Source organism: Esox lucius, chromosome 1, assembly GCF_011004845.1.
Source record: "Esox lucius isolate fEsoLuc1 chromosome 1, fEsoLuc1.pri, whole genome shotgun sequence".
Taxonomy (NCBI): domain Eukaryota; kingdom Metazoa; phylum Chordata; class Actinopteri; order Esociformes; family Esocidae; genus Esox; species Esox lucius.
The window spans coordinates 32,797,319-32,819,967 of NC_047569.1; the positions used below are offsets into that span (position 1 = coordinate 32,797,319).

A 22,649-nucleotide genomic window follows, 5' to 3' on the forward strand; every position below is an offset into this window, starting at 1 on the left:
CAGTACACTACCACAGATCCGCAAACTGTTTTCTGTAAGTGTAGTACAATGCATTTCAGTACAATAGAATACAGGAATCTAAAGAGTATATGGAGAGTCCTAGCATAAAATCTACAACTGACAGGGGCTGAGAAAACTGTCACATGGCTGGGAGATTTGTTTCGACAACAAAATCAGATGGGGGTGAAGAGTGATGGAGGCTGAGAGAGTTCTTAGACTGCAATATTCCCTGAAACTATTTGCTGTGGCAAAACAATTTAAACCATTGTTAGCCAACATCTTGTGACTGTCTTTGGATATTTGGTTACCTAATCATTTTACAGATTAGTTAATCTTACAGATTCAAAAAAACACCTCTCACACTAAATTATTTCAAAATTAAAAAGAGAAGAATTGAACTAAGCACAAACATTTCGTCATGAGTTCATTAGATATAAGAAGTCTGTTGAATGCAGATATTGTGGGAAATTAGGTTTTTAATTGAATGTCAGATATGATATAGTCTTTCACACAATATATGACAAATGACACCTGTTTTTAGATCATTTAGCTATGTATTTCATCAATAGTAATGTTTGGAGAAAAAAAAACGAATTACCATCTATATATGGGTATGGTTTATTAAATTAGCAGGAACTTACTCTACCCAGAGAATGTGTTAAAGCTCTATCAAATTTAAAGATCATTTGTTCACCGCCTTACAGTCTCCAGTCACCTGCCACCATTGCGTGTTCTCGAAGACGCGCAGCATTTTTAGTCACAGCATTACGACATCAAATGAAACATTGCCGGCACTGTGAAATACCCCTGATGCTCAATCAAAATAGATTACAGACACATTTGGTGAAAGCTCCCTAACATTCGGCCCTCTTCCGTGCTTGTGTTAAACCGTGACTCTCCTACGCCTCACGTATGTAGGCATAGCACGTGAGAGAGAGACACAGTTGGTGAGAAATACGGGTGGCTCACATACAAGCTCTTGGGCTCATGCATGCGCATGCGCACGCGCGAACACACACACACACATACACACACACACACACACACACACACACACACACAGCATGTGCTCTCACCTTAGTGTCGACGATGGAGCAGGCCATCTGCTTGACGTAGGCCAGGTCGTAGTTCTGGGGCAGCAGCACGGACTCCCTGCTCAGGCCGATCTGGATGATGAAGGAGACGCCCGCCGGGGTGGGCGGTACCGGGGACATGGCAGCACCCACCGGGCCCGGCCCGACCCCCAGGTCTACAGGGGGGAAGCCGCCGTACACGGGGGTGGCCGGCACTGCCATGGGGGGGCCCGGCTGTATCACCACGGAGCTCGGGGGAGATGGGCCCCCCGGAGGGAAGAAGACCTGGGACATGGGTCCCGCGGGCAGGCAGGGGCTGGCGTTGGCCATCGCTCACTGCACACCGGCCTGCCTGGACCTCAACACACACACACACACACACACACACAGACACAAGCTCAAGCTCTGTCAAGACAGCAAGTGTGAGGGTGTAGACACGCGCACACACACACATACACAATCCGACTGCCGCAAGGAGTCGTGAGGCTCTTCACTGTCCTGTTTCTGTCCCCTGACAGAGAAGTTCAGAAAATATCTGTATCCAGGAAGGCCTCTCTTTACTTCCCTTGGACCTCTTGCTTTTTGTGATCGTTGTCACGCTTCTTTAATGACGCCGGTAGAGCTAGGGTTTGCAATGTATGTGAGAGCCTCATAAAAGAGTGGCAGAATGAGAAAGACTGCTACCCTCCTACCTTTCCTGTCCTGTCCTTCACTCCACCTCTTCTCTGGCAAAGAAGTAGTTCTGCAGGGGAAACTGTCAACTTTTGCAGGAAACACTCAGAAGAAAGAGAAAAAGACTAAAAATCCAAAGGTTTGTTGTTCTAAACTCCAGGTTGTACAAAATGGCCTCCTTGAGCAGGAAACTGCGAGAATGAAGGAGAATGAGAGCCTGGTGTGGCTTTTCTTTTTACGAGTCCTGCCCCGTTTCAGTTTCAGCCTGAGTTAACTCTTTTTTTTTTGTTGAAAAGCAACACAGAGAGAGAGGGAGAGAGAGCTGTATGAGGGATGGTTACCTCCCCCTCCTTGCAGCCCAATCATTTCTGAACTAGCAACAGCCAAGCAGGAAGTGAGATGACTGACAGGCTCTCGGCCAATGGAGGAAGAGAGTAATGCATAAGCTTTGGGTTAAGTTTGGGTGATGTCATGGCAGCCCATCCCACTCCTTGGGCTCCTCCCAAGATAAACCCCTCCCTCTTTCTCTATCCACCCTCTTCCTCTCATCATGCTCTCTCTCTCTCTCTCTCTCTCTCTCTCTCTCTCTCTCTCTCTCTCTCTCTCTCTCTCTCTCTCTCTCTCTCTCTCTCTCTCTCTCTCTCTCTCTCTCTCTCTCTCTCTCTCTCTCTCTCTCTCTCTCTCTCTCTCTCTCTCTTTCTTTCTTTCTTTCTCCCTCTGTGGGGAAATAAGTCTTGTTTCTCAAAAAGACCAACTTTTTTTTTTTTGTTTAGCCTGCAGGGAACTGTTCACAAATCTTTTTCTGTCTTCTTTCTCTCTCTCTCCCTCTCCTTTACCTCTCCCTGTGGTCGGGTGGACTGGCGGCTGAAAGCTTGGCATAGGAACGCGTGAAGGGGACCTCCGCTGTCAGGGCCCGGTACTTGGTTGGCCCCCTTTGATTTGGGTGCCTGGGAGGGGGTTTTGGTGTAATACCTGAGACGGTCTCCTCAGTGCCAGGGTAGTGTCATTAGTTGTGGAAAGTGTGTGTCAAGTTGGGGGGGGGGGGGGTCTTCGCTGTATTGATTTTTTGAAAAGTTATTCTTAAGGTGAAGGAACCAAATGTGCTGAAGTGTTTGTTTCTCTCCCTCTTCACAGGGACCTGGCTCTCTTTACCCATGCTCAACAATTTCACTCTTCTCTGTGGTTTGGGCTTTTTGGTTGTCTGCTCTGCATTTCGGCAGACCGTGTCTCTGTCTGTCTGTCAGTCTGTTATGTAGGACCACACCTACAGTACAATTCCACTCAGTGAAGTAGAGCACTTTAGGGCAACAGACTGGGGAATGTCTGTCTTATGTGTAACACTACATCTAGGGTTCAGACATTAGCTGGCCGCAACAATGAACCTGATTTAGATCAGTTAATCCTCACGGCCCCATTGCACCTCATTAGTGTTGCAAACCATCTGCCATGATGGATATGTGCATTGTTTTTGCTACGGCAAAAACAGCACTGCTCGCTCTCTTTCTCTGCTATTCAAAATAGCTTGACCAAGTCAGGGAATTAAACTTTGTTAGGTAACTCACTATATTTAAAAGATTGCGGGTGTTCCTGGACACCTACGCTTACTTTAAATAATCTAGCTGAAGACGACGCAGCTCAACATTACTTTACTTCCCAATAAGGGTAGGGACCACAAAACAGGCCCAACCTTAAATACAGTGGCTTCTGAACTGTTGCATCTAGCATGACCACCAGAGGGCAGAGACCGTATTGGGGTCAGCTAAATTATTATCATAAAACTGGACTGACCCAAGGGTAGTTTGATTCTTATCAAAGCATGAATAAAGCTGAATAAACTAGATCTGCTCTACAGAAGGCAACAGAAGTATAAGTGGTGGCCATGGTCATGTAAATGTGCTCATTAGAAATGCCACTTGCTTGTTGTGGGTCATTCATCTTGTGATCCCAAACACTTAACCGAGACCTGTAAAACCTGTCTAGCTGCAGAACCGGGGATACATTCCGGGGGCGTGTTCTGCATTTTGGAACGCTCAGAACAAGCATCTTGAAGATGCTATATAAAAAAAATTATGTAGGCTGTGAAAAAATCCAACAATATCCAATTTTTTTTGCAACTGAATGTGTCTCTAGTCAGGGCTAAGAGCAGCTGAGGGAAGAAGACGATATTGTGATGTCCATTAACACTCACAGTTCATCATATATAACAACAGAGTGGACAAGACACAGCTTCTGAATTCACTGTACAAAATTGTTATTTTATTTTTTTGTTTTGTTTTCTTCTTTATACAACACGAGAGCCGCAAAGTAAACAAAACCAAAAGAAAGGAAAGAAAATCTGTAATTTGATACAAGCTAGAATGCAGTTCAAAAAATATATATAATAAAACAAACTCAATAAAAAGCAAGTCTCTTATCCCTTGTCGTTACAGGAAATTGTTTGAATACAGCCTTAATATGATGTACAAAATATCACACGGTGATAAGTTGCTATTAAAAAAATAAAAACACAAAGAAACAAGAGTCCTTTACCTTGGCCTCGGACTGATCACCTTCAATGTTTTTAGGTCTTTTGTAATTTTTCCTCTTTTTTTTTCCTTTTTCCCCAACATGGTATACATTGTCAATATCAATCACAAGCAAGTTCTATGCAAAGAAGAATTATTTCACTTATGATACTACAGTATTCTTACATCTTTACAACCATAATAATAATAATAATAAAAGCAACAAAAACAAAAACAATGAATGTGGACATAATGGGCGCTCTTATGATTTACAGACATTTCTTTCCTGATGTCATGTTGAGTTTTCTATCCTCAGTAGGACTGATGAATCTATTCCTCAAGACTACAAACCTACATGTGTACAGACTCACATAGGGTGTAGAGTTCTTCCAACACAGTCCTGCAATCTCATGTTGATGTGACACTTAACTACAGGGACGCTCTGGGTCTAGTGCTGTATACAGCCAACCAACCGTTACTTTGTTAGTCTAGTTAGGCCGCAGTTCGTGCGACTGTCACTCAAAACATTACCGTACAGTAGCTCCGAGGCATTCTCTGCACCTCACTCAATTCAACATACTGTGGCAGTAACAAATCAATGAAGCGAAAGCAACCACGGAACGCTGTTGTTTACTCAACCGAGCCAACAGACCAAAGTGTTTTCTCATGAGGTTTTTCGGTGGAGCGGGGAAAACTTTGATCTGTCTTGGTCATTCTGACCAGTAACGTCTGGTGCTTTGACCACGTTGCATGGAGAACTTTAGGCCAAACGTATCCCTGGTCACAGACCCAGTGTCCGACCCCCCTAACCCAAACGGGGGCCAAACCATTCAGGTAGGCAATGCCATGTGGTCACGCGCCGGAAGGGACCCGTTACTCATTGACATGCTGCTATTGGACCATTCAGTCTTTACTGTCCGTGTGGTGGAACAATGTCGAACCATGTTTCCACAGCTAAACAGCAGCCTGCCGGGCTCCCGCCTCTGATACACCCTGGAAAGTACAAATATAGACCAGGAGCCCAGCCACCCAACGACATCACCTCTGACCTAGACCGTCGGCTTCGGCGGTCGCCCGCGGCTCCCAACAGCTCCGCACTACGATCGCCCACGTTGGTTTTCCCTTGCCGGAAAAGAAAACCGGTCCACAAACATTGACGAACCAAGTGACCCCGGATGGGAAACGGTCAGTGACCCTGTCCAGTTTGGTCTTTGAAGGAGGCTGAGGATTTGTGGGTTAGGTAGTGTTTGTTCCTCTCCATAGGGGAAGAGAGGAAAGGAGGGGTGAAGGCTCTTCTTCTGGCTGCTGTTCCAATGTCCTGGGGCCTCATTTTCTCTGCTGGCTCCATTAATGCAGGAAGAGATGCCAGTTTCCGACTATGGGACAGCTGGACCATGCAGTGTAGTCAAACTGACACACGCCCGGCTCCAGCAACCTCATCAACACCATTCTTTTCAATGGCTTGTCTACAAATTGCCTAAATAAATAATAAGCACAAAGCCCATACTGACTAGATGCTATGGAATGGAGAGAACACTGGACGCCATCTAGAGGCTAAAGTGGGGCCACTAATTATGTCCACATACTCCTTCACAGACCAGCCATCCTGATGTCAATGGCCAACACACACACACACACACACACACACACACACAAAACCAACGGATAAGTGTTTGCTTAGAATGTTAGTCTTCCTGTGAAATAATAACGACCAACACACAACCTGGCCTGGAGAGACGCCTGATAACACACTGGACAAACAAGACACACTCAGCTCCAACGGGCTCTCGACGGACGAGGTCATAGCACCAAGATTATACAAGTGCAACATACACAGTGCAAAAACTGAATCGGTGTCCGCATCTTGGGCCCGGTGTCAGAGCCAGTAAACGGCGACAACCAGGAACCAGTACCAGGTGGGATGGAGACAGGTGATATCGTGCCACATGACGACATTGTTACTTCTCTCATAGGAGAGGGACTTAGTGAGCCATTGTGGGTAGTGTAATAAACTATCACACGCACGCACGTACTCGCACGCACGCACGCAGGATACCTGTGGAATGGAGGACCATAAAACACCGGACACGGAGCTCTCTGACTTTAGAGTCTTAACGACGAGGCTGAAATTAAAGCGGTCTGTTCCGACAGTGACTGGAGGGTGTCTCCAAAGCACACAAACTAAAATACCGGGAAGTCTTTGGAATGAAATGCGTCGTTCCCACTCTGGCTACCGCCATCACTGGGCGGAGACGGGGCTTTGCAGCTGTTATGTACTTACAGTGGAAGTGTTAGCAACAAGTGAGCTAAGCATTTTTATAAAAACATAAAAATAAAAGAAACAAGCTTCAAAGTGAACGTCAGCCGGTTTGTGGGTGTGGTTGTAGTAGGCGACGCATGGACATGCACAGTCATTAAAGTCAACAGACATTGAGTCCACACAGTGAGTAGAAGGAGAAATGAATAGAGGATCGTAGTGCAGTAAACTGACCAGTTATAAACCCAGCAGTGCTTAGAAAAACAGAATGGTTAGTATCACAAAAGGTTACTGAGGCATTCTTGGACAGCTAGAGAACTCTGGGTAATGTAGTCCTGTGACATTAACCCAGCCAGTGGGGTGCAGGACAGTTGTGTGTGTGTGTGTGTGTGTGTGTGTGTGTGTGTGTGTGTGTGTGTGTGTGGGCAGATGAGGTCTGTCCATTAGAGTCATCAATCTCTTCTGGTCAAGTTGTGTTTGTCGGGCTGTAAAGAAAAGAAGGGAAATGTTGTCAATATACTGAACGGTCCCAAATAATTAACTGGATCAAATACCGAGTTCAAATACTGAGCTAGATTTTAGTAGGAAATTGTGTGCAGACAAAACTACACAATTGTTCTAATAGAATGAGACATGGATCTCTACACAGAAAAGTCCAGTGACCGGCAGTACCACGGTTTTAAGTCTGTGCTAGGAGCCACGGAAAACACTAAAATCAATACGCTTATCACAACCCTGTCATGAGACAGGACTTTGCCCACATCATTAACTGTAACATTGCGTGAGAACGGCAAAATGCCACAGAAACACACACTCTCTCTCCCTCTCTCTACTCTACTGTCTTTGCATCTTCACCAGTGAGGATGACGATTGGCAGGCCCTCTCTGTGAAAACTGTCAGACGAAGATCTTGGCGAGCGCGTCTGCTCCGGCCGAGGCGATGAAGGGCTGCGAGGGGTGGAATGCCACGTCGTGGATGGCCTCGTCATGCTTCTTCCTGTGGGCTGTGATCTCCTGCACACACGTCCGGTTGTCCAGCATCCACAGGCGCACCGAGCAGTCGTGGCCTGCAGGGGGAGACGGAGAGCTCGGTAATAGGACCGCTGAATCATTAGCATTACGTGGTCCAACCAGTGTTTCAAAACTCCTAGTTCTGAGCACTTTTCTCCCCCCTCCGAGCATCAGAAACACTTGGATTACTGGAATTCAGATGACTAGTGGGAGACAAAAATCAGGAGTCTGACTTCCAGAAGACAACCGGAAAGGACAGGATACGTACTGCCAGAGATGAGGTAAGTGCCTTTGGGGTCCGTGGTCAGACAGGTGACAGCATCCAGGTGGGCTACCATAGAATGGATCACTTTACCTAGAAACACGCACACACACACGGCAACGGTTAAACCAGGGGTTTGGACCAAGTGATTGGGCCAGGTGATTGGGCCATGTTGACCCTGATAAGACACCCGTTGCTGGTTCAGTTAAAGACATCACCCAGCAGTGGACTGACCTGTCTTGTTGTCCAGATAGCGGATAGTGCGGTTCTCGTGTGCAGTGATGGAGATGGGCTCTGAGGGGTGGCTCACCACGCAGTTAATCAACTCACTGCCTGCAGGGGGCGACAGAGACACTCATCAACACACCACACAAACACACATTCCCCACACACACACCGGAGAATTGGGACGTGATCCGGGACTCACCGTCCTTGGTCCCGGTCTCGAGGGCCATAACGATCTGCTCTGTGTTCAGGTCGTAAAGCAGCGTCTCGCCTCTGTCAAACGACACCACGGCCCGGTCAGGGTCGGAGTTGACAAAGGCCACTGAGGTGGGTGTGCCATGCTCTGAAGGAGAGAGCGAGGAGACGGAACTAGGTTATAAAACCCCCACACACACAAAAAAGGCAAACATTGGGACGGACGCGCGCACCTTTCTCCTTGTTGAAGACGGACAGACATGGGGAGGAGTTCTGGGGGTCCCAGATGCGGACGGTGCCGTCAGCAGAGCAGGAAGCCAGACGGTGATGGGAGGCAGAGTATGTCAAACCCCACACAGAGTCGTCATGACCCGACAACACACTGCTCTCTATGCCCGGGTCTACACACACACACACACACACACACACACACACACACACACACACATTGAGCAACGTGTGGATTAAACACGTTGCTAAATGCAATTCTATATATTTAGACAAGTATTTCATTCAACTATAAAGACCAGGAAGACGCTTGTAAAAGCATAACGATGTTTTAGAATCATCTCTTTAAGCATAACCAAGTTAATAAGTAACCAGTGGAAACGTAATGAACCACTGAGACACGTTTAAGATTCATTCGGAGCTGCACCCTAAGGCCACTGGTGATTTAAAACCAGAGTTCAGTGGTTTTGATGTGGGAAAACTGAGTAAGGATTAACCACATTGAAGTGCCTTCATAATAATGGCCTAAAAGACAAGCGAGAAGAATGAAAATATAGAGAACATACATTTTACAAAACACGCATTCGATATGCCACAAGGCAATGTTTGGGACAAATCCAAAACCAAAGGTGCCAGTGGTTTCACATAGGAAAAGGCTGGGGGGTTTTAAGAGAAACTGGAAGCAGATAGGCAGAAACATAGGCAAAGCCCTAGAGGAAAACTTGCTTGAGACGTGACAACGGCACAGGATTTCACCTTTCACTAGCACAATACAAAAACACAAGGCCAAATCTACACTGGAGTGGTTTACCAAAAGAGGGAATGTTACTGAAGTTTTGACTGAAATTTGTTTAAAAATCAATGTCCACCCTTAATTACTGTCTGGCTAAGATCTCAAACACCTTGACAGAGCCTGAAGAATTTTGGGAAGAAAAAAGGAAAACAACGTAACATCCAGATGTAAAAAGTCCCAATAGACTAACCCCAGTAGACCACCTGGCTGGAAACATTTGGTAACCCAACACAATGTGAGTCCTGCACTGACCGTAATTGTCATAGGGGTCCACGTTCAGGTCCGGGATCTTCCAGCAGCGCACCGTCCCATCTAGACCTCCACTGAAGCATGAGTCTCCATCCACACCCATGGCCAACGATAGGACTGCACCACTGCAGGGATAGATCACAGGCTAGCTATTAAAACCAGAGATGATGAGGTCGAAGGTCACCGTGTGCATGGCCTGTGGTCACCTGTGGGCTCTGAAGGTGTAGATGGGCTCAACATCCAGAGCTGCGTTCCTGAGGAGGAAGACACGAACATCTGTTTACAAACACATCCACACACTACTAACACACCATTAACGCATAACAGAACAGTCCTATAGAACGCCAAAGACCGTAAACGATAGCATAGGACAGCAATCGTTCCATTGTGAAGAATCAATAGAGCACGTAAAAAAGATTCCTGGTTAAAATGGGGTCTTATAATTACATTTAAATTAGGGTAGCAGCTGACAGTGCAGGCGAGCTCAGAGATGTTCTCTATGGGTGAGGTGAATGCCGAAGGGACAACATCAGGCAGCCATTGGTAACTAAACAATTGTAATATTCTGAGACTTGTGGCCGTTTTTCCCCCTAATCAGTCTAAGGACATATATCTGACGTGACAGGGAAATGATTGGCACCATAATTTCAGCACACCTGTTCTCATTAAGCTCAACGAACATTTCTAAGGTTCTTACTTCTTAGAGTGCATGGCCTTGTTCAGGTTCCACAGCTTCAGGGTTCCGTCTTCAGAGGCTGTGAGAAGAACCGCCTGGCTGGGGTGGAACGTCAACCCTCTGATGGCATCAAAATGGCTGCGCAGCGTGAAGCGAGGGTTCCATGTCTTCTTAAACTCCTCTTGGTTATCTTGCAGCTACATTCAGACAGACACACACACACACACACACACACACACACACACACACACACACACAGGATTGTATGAAGAGTTTTGGCAGGTCAATCAACTGTATTTATAAAGCCCTTTTTACAACAGCAGTTGTCACAAAGTGCTTTTACAGAGACACCCGGCCTTAAACCCCAAGGAGCAAACAACAGTAGTGTTGAATTTCAGTGGCTAGGAAAAACTCCCTGAGAAGGCCGAATTTTAGGCAGAAACCTAGAGAGGACCCAGGCTCAGAGGGGTGACGTGTGTGTTCGTATGCACGTGTGTTTGTACTTACATCCACAGTGAGGTCGTTGTCGTTCGCAACCGTGAGGTCAGCCAGCTCTCCTAGGTTCATGTCGCTGCCCCCAACGGCGTCCAGGATGAAGACGTCAGAGGAAAAACCCAGAGCGCCACCTTGAGGAGTGCATTGAGAAGAGCACTGAATAATGAACCACCAGGATTCCTCATAGTGAAAGACGCTAGCTTCCTTTGCCACTCCTAACACAGCTATCTTTTCATAGCAGTATCCCATTACATGATGGACAGGGGGAGGGGGGGGGGGCGGGGTTTTGCCAGGGGTGTTCTCTTACCTTCCCCAGAGCGAGACTGTCCTGACACAGAGGGGGGCGGGGAGGGTTTGGGGGGGAAGTCCGACATCATTCCCTGTAACTTGTTCCTGCGGTTCTCTGAACCAAGCCAGAGGAGAAAGACACAACACACCCAGTCATGCATAGAGAAGGAGGGAGGTGACAGAGGGAGAGAAGGAGAACACAGCCATGCATAGAGAAGGAGGGAGGTGACAGAGGGAGAGAAGGAGAACACAGCCATGCATAGAGAAGAGACGATGAGGGAATAGAAACAAAGACACGGCTGGACAGGCCAACAGCTGGCGGGCACACAAAGAGGAGAGCTATGAGGAGACGCTGAGGAGGAGGCTGACACCAAACATCTGCACACTAAAGAAGACAGCTCCAGATGGACAGAAGGGAACGATACATCGAGAGAGAAGAGAGAGAGAGACGGAGAAAGACATGGATAAAAAAAAAAGTCACACATCCACACACAAGAAATGTGATAGCGAGAGACCCAGACGATGTTTTGACAAAGGCAATGTTTTATTGGCAGTAGAGGTGAAAATACAGAACAGAGAACTCCCTGGAAAGACAGATAGGGAGAGACCAAAGACATGTACAGAGAGACAGGGACAGACAGATACAAAGGAAAGACAGACAGGCAGAAAGACAGGTGGTTGAGGTGGGTGTTATGACGAAGGCGTACCTAACTCCCGGCCGTCCCCTGAGATACGGGCCTCTCCCGCCCCCTCCCCCTCCTCCCCTGAACCCAGGAAGTCAAACTCGCTCAGGGCATCCTCTGAGTCGTCTTCATCCTCCTCATCATCAGGGTCCAGGTCTGTCGTCATAGGCTCAGTTCCCATCTACATACACAGAAAAGTGCTTTAGTAGAGAAGGTCTTTAACACAGACACACACACACACACACACACACCCACACAGACACACACACCCACACAGAAAAGTGCTTTAGTAGATAAGGTCTTTAACACAGACACACAGACACACCCACACAGACACACCCACACACACACACAAACACAAACACACACAGACAGAAAAGTGCTTTAGTAGAGTCTTTAACACACACACACACAGACAGACACACACACAGACAGACAGACACACACACAGACAGACAGACACACACACAGACAGACACACACACACAGACAGACACACACACACAGATAGACACACACACACAGATAGACACACACACACAGATAGACAGACACACACACACAGACAGACACACACACACAGACAGACAGAAAAGTACTTTAGTAGAGAAGGTCTTTAACACACACACACACACACACACACACGCGGGCCTGTTGTTCAACTCTGACCTTAATGCGGGGCTTTTTGTTCTTGTTACGTTGGCCGTCTATACAGTCCGTGCCCATGCCCTGGAAGTCATCTTCCTCATCACTGTCATCCTCATCATCATCCTCACAGCCGTGCAGGAAGGGGATCTTATCTAGCATGGAGCCGCCCATACGCTCCTTAGAACCATCTTTCCCTGCTGCATTCCTACACACACACACACACACACACACACAGGGTCAAGAAACAAACACAACTTACAGTAAAAACGTAATTAGATTTGGGATTTGAGCAGACAGATGGGGGGGCTCACACCTCTTGATCTGCTCTTCTATCTGCCGGACCAGCAAAGACTTCCCCCCGGACAGGGGCTCTGGGTCGGGGCTGGGCTGCTGCTCTCCGGCTGGGGGTCCGTTGGCCTCGGGGCTGCTGCGACCCAAGAGGGAGCGCACGCGCTTCGAACGCATGTCCAGGATGGTGTCTGAGTAGCCAACCTCCTCCAGGTACCTTCGTACACACACACACACACACACACAGTCTTCATTTAGACTCAACAGCTCATTACTCATCCAGGTCGGTTGCTAAGTGCAGCAGGCCTTACTTGCGGAGTAGCTGACGGCCCTCCTTCCACGACATCTGATTGGCTGGCTCAGAGTCAGACTCTGCCGGCCCATTGGGCACTGCAGGGTAAAGAAAGAGTCAGCCTGAGGAGGAACGCATGATGTAACACAAGGCAGGAAAACCTAGTAACCTGTGTCAACCTAATCTCACACACACACAGTTAAATGAGGCAAATGTGGAAACAGAAGCCTAGGGACGTTACTCTATCTGCTTCAGCATTAGCTGGATGTAGGTTACCTAGTCAACCAATCAATGGTCCAATCTTTGGACCCTCCAGTCATTATCCAACCCAAAACAGTGGCACTAAATGAGCTGACCATGCATTCAATCCCCTCACACCATTTCCAAACCTAGACTGAATCACGCAGGGCCAGTATTGCATACACAGCCTAGTCCTAGACTATAAAATCCAGAACAACAAAGATTCTCCATTGAGCTTGATTTGTTAGTCCAGGACTAGGCTTAGTCCGTTTCCGTGGAGATAAGGACAGCGCACCTAGTTCTGCCTCCGTGTCGGGTTTCTTCTCCCCAGGACTCAGGTCACAGCCTGTCTTCAGCTTCTGATGTTTAGACCTACAGGGACAGAAACAACCTCTGGATGGAAGAGTCCCTTCAATATACTGCCGGCGCGTAGGCGTGCGTTTTGTCAGTGCGTTGTGTGTGTGTGTGTGTTGGGTTTGTCTCACCTCTCCTGTTTGAGGGCGAATTCCAGCATCTTGATCCGTCTTACCAGGTCCTGCTTCATGTTCTCCTGGCCCTTTCTCTCACCCTGGAGGAACGCCACCTGAGCCTGCACGCACACGCACACAGACACACACAGACAGACACACAAACACAGACACACAGACACACACCTGCTTAATATTGAACCTGACAAGCAAGCACCACAGCTGAATTCAGTAAACCAGTTAGGCAGAGGACAGTGGTTTGTTTTGACCATAGACAAATATAAAGTACAGCGCATGAATTCTGTTTGTTTGGTTTCAACCAATGTGCCAGGCTAAGTGGTAGGTTGTGGAGGGAACAGCCTTCTGTATTTAGAACTAGACCAAACCCTGACATCTGGAGTGAAAAACAACAGGAGGAAAAGAGGATAAACAAAAAAGACATCTTACAGTGTTTACAGTTTGTTTTTCCCTTCAGGCCTCCTTCTGCTAAATCACTCATCCACCAGTGATCAAGTAATGTATGCTAATGTTTACCACTCACAGATTGCCCTTTCAAAGATTACAGACAGAAAACGGTTCTTAATGTGGCATCTGAATTACTTTAGCACCACCTTTTGGACTGAGGAGAGAATTGTACAACATTGGAATTCAGAGCATATAAAGTTTTGATCTAGCGCTGTCGAAAAAACATCCTTTAATCTCTCAATAGTTCTCTTTCTCTCCAGACTCTCCCTCTCTCTCCCTCTCCCTCCCACACCCACTCCCCTCCCACCACGCACACACTCATGTCAAAGACGGCCTTTGATGTGCATGCTCCCATTCCATTGCTATTCTGAGACAGAAAAACACACTCGCTCACACACAGAGTCTCAGTAAAGCAGAGCAGTGTCAGAACGCCGTCTCGCGGGACCGCCGCTGCTTGGCCATCCTTCAGTCTGCACACGCCAGGACAGTCGGCCCTGTTACCATGTACTAAAGGTTGCCGGGCGGAGGAAGCATGTTCAGTCAGATCACTGGGACTGATTGGCTCCATTGGCTGCGTCCTTAAGCTACGACGGCCCATCTACGATGATTCCATCTACAGACATGCAGCACTGACACCAGGTCTGCATGCCACAGAACAACCCATTCCCCATGTAGCACACTAGGTTTGCAGGGGGGCCACGGCACCACATAGGGAATAGGGTGGGGTTTGGGACGGCTCCCAGGTGTCGAACTAGAAGGGATACATGCTTAGGGCTGTGTCTGTCTGGGCTAGCTGGGGAGCCGTGGGAGGAATCAGACACACTGTGTTGTACTGAGGGAGGGAGATCTGGAATGTATCATCCACGTTGTTCTGTTGCTTCTCTGACTGAGGGACAAGCTGTGACCTGTCATTCTATCAGTCTTCACACACACACACACACACACACACACCAGTAGGGTTCAGTATTAAGGTGTGGACGGGTAATTTTAGTACCAATAGAAATAACTATTTAACTTATCCTGTAACCCTAAACCTAATCCTAACCTTAATCTCGAGAACCAAAATGTTATGCATAAACCTATCAACACCAAAGGTTAACCACAATCTGAGTGTAATTTTAACCCTAACCATAACCCAGAGTTAGATAAAGCTTCTTGTCAGTGAGGACCACAGGAACACACACACAAACAAACTTCTTTCCCAGATAAGCCATTATAATTACTGTGGTGCTCTGTTCCTATTGTTCCTGGAACAAGACAAGTTCCTACTGGCCTTTGCCAGAGAACATCACACTCGCAGGTCATGTCAGGAGGACCAGCCTGTGTCTGTGTGTGAGTGTGTGTCCAACCGCTCAGCCCACACTGGGCGACAACATGTGACAGTGATGAAATGTCACTTCCTAAAAGACATTTTGCTAAGAAAAATACGATTCTCCATGTTCTGAGTTGTTCGGTGGAGTCTTCTTCTAACAAACCCTTAGCACTTTGTCCAAAAGTTCATGAGGTTAAAACGTTACACGTTTGTAAAAAGCACTGAGGTCTGTCAGCAGAGCGGGGCAGGTTTCTCACAGCCACTTTGGATCATTTTCAGGTGGGAGACCCTACTATGTGTCAGAGAGTTTCCTACATCGGAATGATAAACCATGAAAATCCTATCCGCACCCTGCCTGAACAATTCTGTCCAATCAAGGACCCCATTCCAGCCCATCAGAATGCTTCCTTCCTTCCTCACTGGGCTGAAGTGCTGACAGAAATAACAATTACCACAGAGGAGTGAGGTAAGGTGGCATTTAAAATATCAGAGTGAATGCTAATTCTGAGACTGTTGCCAGTAGAGATGAGGAAGGGCAAGAGAGAGACTGAGAAAGACAGGCAGACACAGAGAGACTGAGAAAGACAGGCAGACACAGAGAGACTGAGAAAGACAGGCAGACACAGAGAGACTGAGAAAGACAGGCAGACACGGAGAGACTGAGAAAGACAGGCAGACACGGAGAGACTGAGAAAGACAGGCAGACACGGAGAGATTGAGAAAGACAGGCAGACACGGAGAGACTGAGAAAGACAGGCAGACACAGAGAGACTGAGAAAGACAGGCAGACATAGAGCGTAGACAGACATAGACATACAGAGCGGAGTAGTATTCTGCAGGGCATTAGTTTACTCTGAGATCATGCTACCCTACAGACCAATGACAGTTCAACCACACCAAGAACCATATCCATGAGTACGGTTTACATTTACCTAAACAAACAGCAGCATGTCTGTCCAATGTCCCCCAGTGAAAAGAGCAAGGCTACAGAACAACCTTTCTAAACATAAAGCCCCACAGCGACTTCAGCACTTCCCATGTCCCTCAAACTCAACCCTGGACATCCAGGACAGTTCCACTACGTTTTCTCATTTCAACCCTCTAATCAGAGACTGCAGACCTGGGATCCCCAGAATCAACCAGTCAAGTGCTTAACAATTAGTAGAGCGGCGGATTCTGGGTGTGCAAGCTCTGGAATACATCTTATACATGGATCTCCCAGGAAGAGGTTGGAGAACCAGGGATGTATGGTCACCACTGCTCTGAGGGCCACGGGTTCCTGAGTGTCCATTGCTTTAATGCAGTAGCTTCTTGCTCAACAGACTGTATACCCATCATAGACTAAGTAACAGGACAAGAGCCAAGACAGCTGTATGTCTACCTACTCAGCCATAGACGGTATTGATGTGTCCTTCCTCTACAGTCACACAGCTGGACCAGAGCTCACCACACTACACTACACCCCCCCCCGATCTCATCTGATTGGATGGACATAGGCAGGGGTTACCAACACATGGCTTGGTAATCCCCAGTGATGAATAGCAGAGCCCAGAGGATGCAGGCCCACCCGTCTGTCTGTTCCCCAGACCCGTCTGTCTGTTCCCCAGACCCGTCTGTCTGTTCCCTAGACCCGTCTGTCTGTTCCCTAGACCCGTCTGTCTGTTCCCTAGACCCGTCTGTCTGTTCTGTGGCCAGTGGACTCAAGGGACCTGGCTACCTGACCCGCCAGGCACAGAGGGGGGCTTGTTTCAAGGAGCCACTGGGATTCTTATGTGGGTGGCTGGGCCACTGTTTGAGCAGATTGTCCTCCTGCTCCTCTGTCTTTTTCTCCTGCCCAAGTCCTACTTTTAATTGGGCCTGTGAAAACCAGACCACACTCACAAACGCATCCACATTAACGCATGCTCACAAACACACACACACACACACACACACACACACACACACACACACACAGAGACATCCTTCCAAGTAAGAGACTAGCAGTGGTGACATACTTCTGACTTTCATTCCCGCTATAACAAGATCAACACTGCCATTAAAAAAAAAAAAAAAAGTATTAATATTTCATCGAGTTCCTATTAATAAATCTGTTCACCACATGAAGAGGGTGCATAGTGAGAGACAGCCGAAAACACTGACAGCAGTGGAATGGTACTGTTTTAGAAATAATCAAGCAAGAGCCTATATCAAACAGCCCATGTTAATTCAACAAGGTTGAGAAATTCGTGCTGACGGGAGAGGCCGCGTATGGGAAGAGCAACACACAAAAAAAAGTATTGTGTTCCCCAGGTAGCAGAGGGAAAATGCGAATGTGTGTAAATGACAGAGACCCCATTACGTCATTGGCTGCTGTGCGTGTATGGCTCAGGAATTTACAAACGCATTCGCATTGCTAAATCCCAGTTGTAATTGACAGCGAGTCACGTGACCTGCCATAATCCTGCACAGAGGAAACCCAAAAGGGGTGCAGACACCGCGGAGCTCAGACACACAGGCAGCCAAACGCCCGCCAACACCGTGGAATCTGGCCGATTTAGCCTTTTATTGACACATCCACCTGTGTGATCCGCTATAGCCAATCTCTGACGGGGGGGGGGTTCAGGGGGTGGCTTTGACAGTAGGCTGCTGTTTCTCAGTTTAACAGCGCAGTCCTTAATAAACACACTAAAACGTACTGTGGCTGAGACATTTATGCAGATTCGCAATAGATCAAGTGATTTGGAGTACAATGGTGAGGTACAGAGTTATTCTTTGTAAATGACCAAATACTGTACGCTTTGATCAACAAAGAACGCATGCGTCTAAAACCACATCAAATCATTAATGTCCGAAGCAGATTGAAAGTGTTTTAAGTACAGTAATCGTAACATCAAAGCGCAAATGTTGTATCGCATGGTGTTTATGGAGAGGAAAAGCTTTTGAGGAGCGGTCGTGACTTCATTGGGATATGGATATGGCAAGGCTAGGCTAGTTTTTGTAAATCGTAGCTACTGTAGCTAGTTAGCGAGAAATAAATACATGCTAAATATAATAGCTAGCAAGAAAACTAACCAATAACATTATAATTACCCTGAGTTCGTCTCTCTCGGCTTCCCAGCGATATTTCTCGGCCTGGAAGCGTCCCCATTCGAACTGGATAAAGTGCAAGATCCCAGGAAGCGATAGGCCTGCGTCACCGTCTTGTGGTTCCCGAGGCAGCGACGACCCAGCCATCGGCCCGGCTGCTGCTGCTGCTGCTGCCGCCGCTGTTGTTGTCGCCTGCCCGAGTACTGATTTCGGCCCGTTCGGGTTGCGCCCCACGCCGCTGCCTCCAGAGTTCTGGTTCGTTCCCCCAGTCACTCCGCCGGATCTTTCCGCCTCCATTTTAATGCTCGAGCCTTCGCCAGGACAAGGAGGTGGAAACAAGCAGCGAGAATAATAATAACCCCGTCCCTTACTAAACCCCGCACTAGGACTCTACTCTTTCTTCCTCTCACGTAATCGTTAAGAGCAATGCAAGAACTCATATGGGGAAAGGGTGCCAGAAAATGCGCTTAGTGCAAAAGTATTACAGCGTCGACGGGAATATTTTTTTTTCGTTACATTGGTAACCAGGGACGTCGCTTCCTGCCATATTGTGATCTCACGCAAGCGTCCTGAGATAATTTCCGAAACAGTAAAGCAGGGTTAAATTGTATCAGTTCGCGGTAGCTATTGATGTTTGTTAACAATATATTAACGCAAAGTATATATATATATATATATATATATTTTTATATATAATTTGTATTGTAAGCTGTAAGTAATAGATATTGCACTTGTGACGTCCAGATGTTATACTTAGCTCAGCCACCCCTGCAGACAGAGAGCTTATTCGATGTGGGCGCATTATGGTTCGTATGCTGTTTTTATTCCGACGATTTAGTTAGGTGTATAATGCTTAATGGTTTACCTTTTAAAGACAGATGCGTTCTGCATATTAAGCGTTTCAAATGGCAATCGTCTTTGATCTATATTAGCCTACATTGTTTAGGCTATTGTGTTGTATATCATGATTAAAATATATATATTGTTCTGACATGGGTGCATTAGTTCAATGGTAATCTTGCATTATAACTTGTAATTTATGAACGGAATAATGAAAGTACAGCTTGCAGACAACATTTTAGGTACTGGAAATGTTGTATTATGGCTGTACAAATACTGTGTTTACTGTGCCAACGCTAGAAGGGATAGGCCGATTGGTATATTAAGAATTTTTTACGTGTCTTCATCCTCTGTAGCGCTTGGCCTGCAATATACAGTTAGGGATACAATCCAGGTTTTGGCTGAGGACAGCTACGGCAATCCAGTTCATGGGGGTTGGGTTAAATGCAGAATGCCAAATATCTGTTGGATCTTGTGTGCAAAGACAAATATCCTAGCTAAGCTTCTAGACTAAAATGATAACTTGCTAGTTATGTCAAAACTTGTTGCTGTATCTGTTTTGGATCAGCTGTATCAGAAAGAATATTGTTGGCATCATGAGCAGTGCCCACAAGTGCATTTAATCCAATTGTTGGATTCCAATTGTTTGATACCTGTGTTTTTTGTGTGTTTCAGCAATTATAGCAGCTGGCTATTATCCTTCTGAAGCACATACAGATGGTTTCCTGACGTTTGTGGACTGGCTTCCTGAATAGAGATCTCTTCTACACCTCCTTTCACTTAGCCAAACAAAAGCAGAGGGAGGTGCCATGCGGGTGAGTTTCTGCCAGGGCCTTCTGACTGGAGCCATTGCTTTGAACCTGCTCATCCTCTACTATGTGTCCCGAGCCCAGCAGCAGATGATGGAGAAACGCCGGGACCCAGGGAGGGGCTCCAGGAAGGCTGCCTTACCAGCATCGGGGCTGGGCGGAGGCATGGGGGGTTTGGTCGGGGCCGTGGGTGGGATGGCTGGTGTTGGAGGCACTGGGGGAGAGGGGAACGGCCGTGGCCCTCGAGTGACAGTCCTTCTGAGGGAATTTGAGGGCTTTGAGAACTACGTTGGGGAGGTGGCACGCTCCTTCCTGCACCAGAGGCCTGAGCTTCCCTTCCTGGCAGTGTCTGACACCCTGCCCTACCCCCCTCTGGCCCTCCCCGAGGGGGCCCGTCTCCTGGTGCTTTCCCCCAGCCCAGAGCAGCCCCCGCAGGCCCACCGTCCGGAGTTTCATGTCCAGACGGAGTTCGTGCTGCTGGTGCCTGACGGGGTGGAGCTGGGGCAGGGCCGGGCCGTGGAGAGACTGATCCGGGAGCTGGAGGGGGAGGGCGGGGGCCCCGTTCGGCTGGTAGCAGCCCCCGTGGTGGCCCGCTCCGCCGTCCAGTGCCTGCACCTGCGGGTCAGCCTGAGGGAGTGGACGGCCACCTACAGCCCAGCGGCGTCCGGGAGCAGCGGGAGCGTGTGCACAGCCCTCCAGGGGGACGCGGTTGTCCTCATTCGCTCCGAGGACCTCTTCAACCTGTCCGTCCCTCTGGGGAGGCCCCTGCTGCCCTCGCTCTTCATCCAGACCGCGCTGCGTGGCTGGAAGGTCAAGCTCCTGGAGAGCCCGTGCTTCCCGGCCAGCCACCGGCCCCTCTTCAGCTCCGCCCACAACCAGTGGAAGGCAGACAGCCGTCTGAAGGAGGCCACCAGCCGGCTGATGGGGGACTTCGGGCTGAAGCGCCTCCTGCTGCCTGATGGGAAGGAGCAGTGGCACGGCTGCGGGAAGGAGACGAGCCGGTGCTTTGGGACGGTCCGCGATGACACCCCTGAGTACTTGTACCTGGAGCGCTGGACCCCTCCCTGCTGCCTGCGCGCCCTTCGTGAGACTACTAAGTACGTGATCAACATCTTGGAAAGCTCCGGGGTACGCTACTGGCTGGAGGGGGGCTCCCTGCTCGGGGCGGCCCGCCACCAGGACATCATCCCCTGGGACTACGACGTCGACCTGGGAATCTACCTGGAAGACGTGCCGAACTGTGACCACCTGAAGAACCTGGACTCTGGTTCTCTTGTGGACGCTAACGGCTACGTGTGGGAAAGGGCTGTGGAGGGAGACTTTTTCAGGGTGCAGTACAGCGAGGCTAACCACCTCCATGTGGACCTCTGGCCCTTCTACCCCCGAAATGGTGTCATGACTAAAGACACGTGGATGGAGCACAAACAGGACGTGGAGTTTCCTGAGCACTTCCTGCAGCCGCTGGTGCCCATGCCGTTCGCGGGCATCACCGCCTACGGTCCAAACAACCACCGCGCCTTCTTGGAGCTCAAGTTTGGGGAGGGGGTCATAGAGAACCCCCAGTACCCTAACCCTGCAAAGAAGAGGCTGGACAGGAGCCGGCTGTGAGAGAAGCATGTGGCTGGAACCTTTAGTGTTTTTACGTTGGAACTGAAATGGACAAGCCATTTAAAACATATTTGCTGCAGTGAACAGGTCTCTGGCAGCCACCCTGTGAGAAAACTATTCAAAAGAGTGCCAGGGTGATGCACCGATAAACTACAAACCCTAGCATCCATCCAGACTGGATGTCAACTGAAGACTCTTGGCGAAAGTCCACTATTTGATTATTTGGATCCTGATTAGGAGACACCAGGGCAACTGCTAGTGTTACAGGAAACAAAGGTGTTACAGGAAACAAAGGTGTTACAGGAAACAAAATGTTTTGTGCTTCCCAGGCAGTACAGAAAAATGTGAATGTAAATAAAAGGATATCCCATTACATCAAATGTGACATTACGCACATGTAATGAAACAGAATATGAATACCGGAAACTAAAGATGTATACCTTTGCAAAATATAACTGTATTAATTTATCATGATCCCAGTAACCTGTAAATTAAGTATTAACACATTATTTATACATAAACAATGGTGGGTATTGTTTAAATGGTAATTACACTGTGATAATATTTTTTTGCACTACTTTGCACTATTAGCTGCAAGATGGTTATCAATTGTTTGGAATTATTTATATTACTACCAAATATTTGTAATTATTACCACACAGTTCCCCAGTAAATATCAGGTAATCATTAAAGTGCTACCAGATATCCAATGGCACATCCCGTACAATATCAGCTGCTGTTAAGAAATATCCACATGCTGATATTTTGCATATGTACAGTATCTCACAAAAGTAGTACACCCCTCACATATTTGCAAATATTTGATTATATCTTTTCATGTGACAACACTGAAGAAATGACACTTGGTTACAATGTAATGTAGTGAGTGTAGAGCTTGTATGACAGTGTAAATTTGCTGTCCCCTCAAAATAACACACAGCCATTAATGTCTAAAAGTGAGTACACCCCTAAGTGAAAATGTCCAAATTGGGCCCAATTAG

The 22,649-nt window shown here is 47.7% G+C and overlaps 3 protein-coding genes across 9 annotated transcripts in view; 1 reads left to right on the forward strand and 2 right to left on the reverse strand.

Annotated features, from left to right (window-relative positions):
- Nucleotides 1-2,044, reverse strand: part of prkd2 (protein kinase D2) — a 35,226-nt gene extending 33,182 nt beyond the window's left edge. For 4 of the 6 annotated variants that reach the window (XM_034291903.1, XM_034291902.1, XM_034291897.1 and 1 more), the window contains exon 1: nucleotides 1,077-2,044. In XM_034291903.1, coding sequence (XP_034147794.1) covers nucleotides 1,077-1,403 — 327 coding nt within the window. In that variant the 5' untranslated portion in view covers nucleotides 1,404-2,044. The remainder of the gene's footprint in view (nucleotides 1-1,076) is intronic. The other 2 variants (XM_010872922.4, XM_010872913.5) reach the window with 2 other exon arrangements.
- Nucleotides 2,045-3,972: 1,928 nt separating this feature from the next.
- On the reverse strand, nucleotides 3,973-18,833 carry strn4 (striatin, calmodulin binding protein 4). Its single transcript, XM_013134389.4, has 18 exons — nucleotides 18,395-18,833; nucleotides 13,564-13,667; nucleotides 13,374-13,450; nucleotides 12,858-12,936; nucleotides 12,572-12,763; nucleotides 12,280-12,463; nucleotides 11,635-11,791; nucleotides 10,947-11,042; nucleotides 10,652-10,770; nucleotides 10,166-10,341; nucleotides 9,675-9,722; nucleotides 9,472-9,593; nucleotides 8,432-8,599; nucleotides 8,206-8,346; nucleotides 8,013-8,111; nucleotides 7,785-7,871; nucleotides 7,362-7,572; nucleotides 3,973-6,991 (listed from the first exon to the last, which is right to left on the reverse strand). The coding sequence occupies exons 1-17, from the start codon at nucleotides 18,686-18,688 to the stop codon at nucleotides 7,403-7,405; spliced, it is 2,313 nt and encodes a 770-aa protein (XP_012989843.2). The 5' UTR covers nucleotides 18,689-18,833; the 3' UTR covers nucleotides 3,973-6,991; nucleotides 7,362-7,402.
- On the forward strand, nucleotides 18,034-22,485 carry fkrp (fukutin related protein). 2 transcript variants are annotated; one of them, XM_020046959.3, is made up of 2 exons: nucleotides 18,034-18,056; nucleotides 19,907-22,485. In XM_020046959.3, exon 2 carries the CDS (start codon nucleotides 20,041-20,043, stop codon nucleotides 21,646-21,648), a length of 1,608 nt encoding a protein of 535 aa, XP_019902518.2. In that variant the 5' UTR covers nucleotides 18,034-18,056; nucleotides 19,907-20,040; the 3' UTR covers nucleotides 21,649-22,485. The 2 variants fall into 2 exon arrangements, with proteins under 2 accessions (XP_019902518.2, XP_010871185.3); XM_010872883.5 differs by lacking the exon at nucleotides 18,034-18,056 and adding an exon at nucleotides 18,991-19,197.
- Nucleotides 22,486-22,649: the final 164 nt, after the last annotated feature.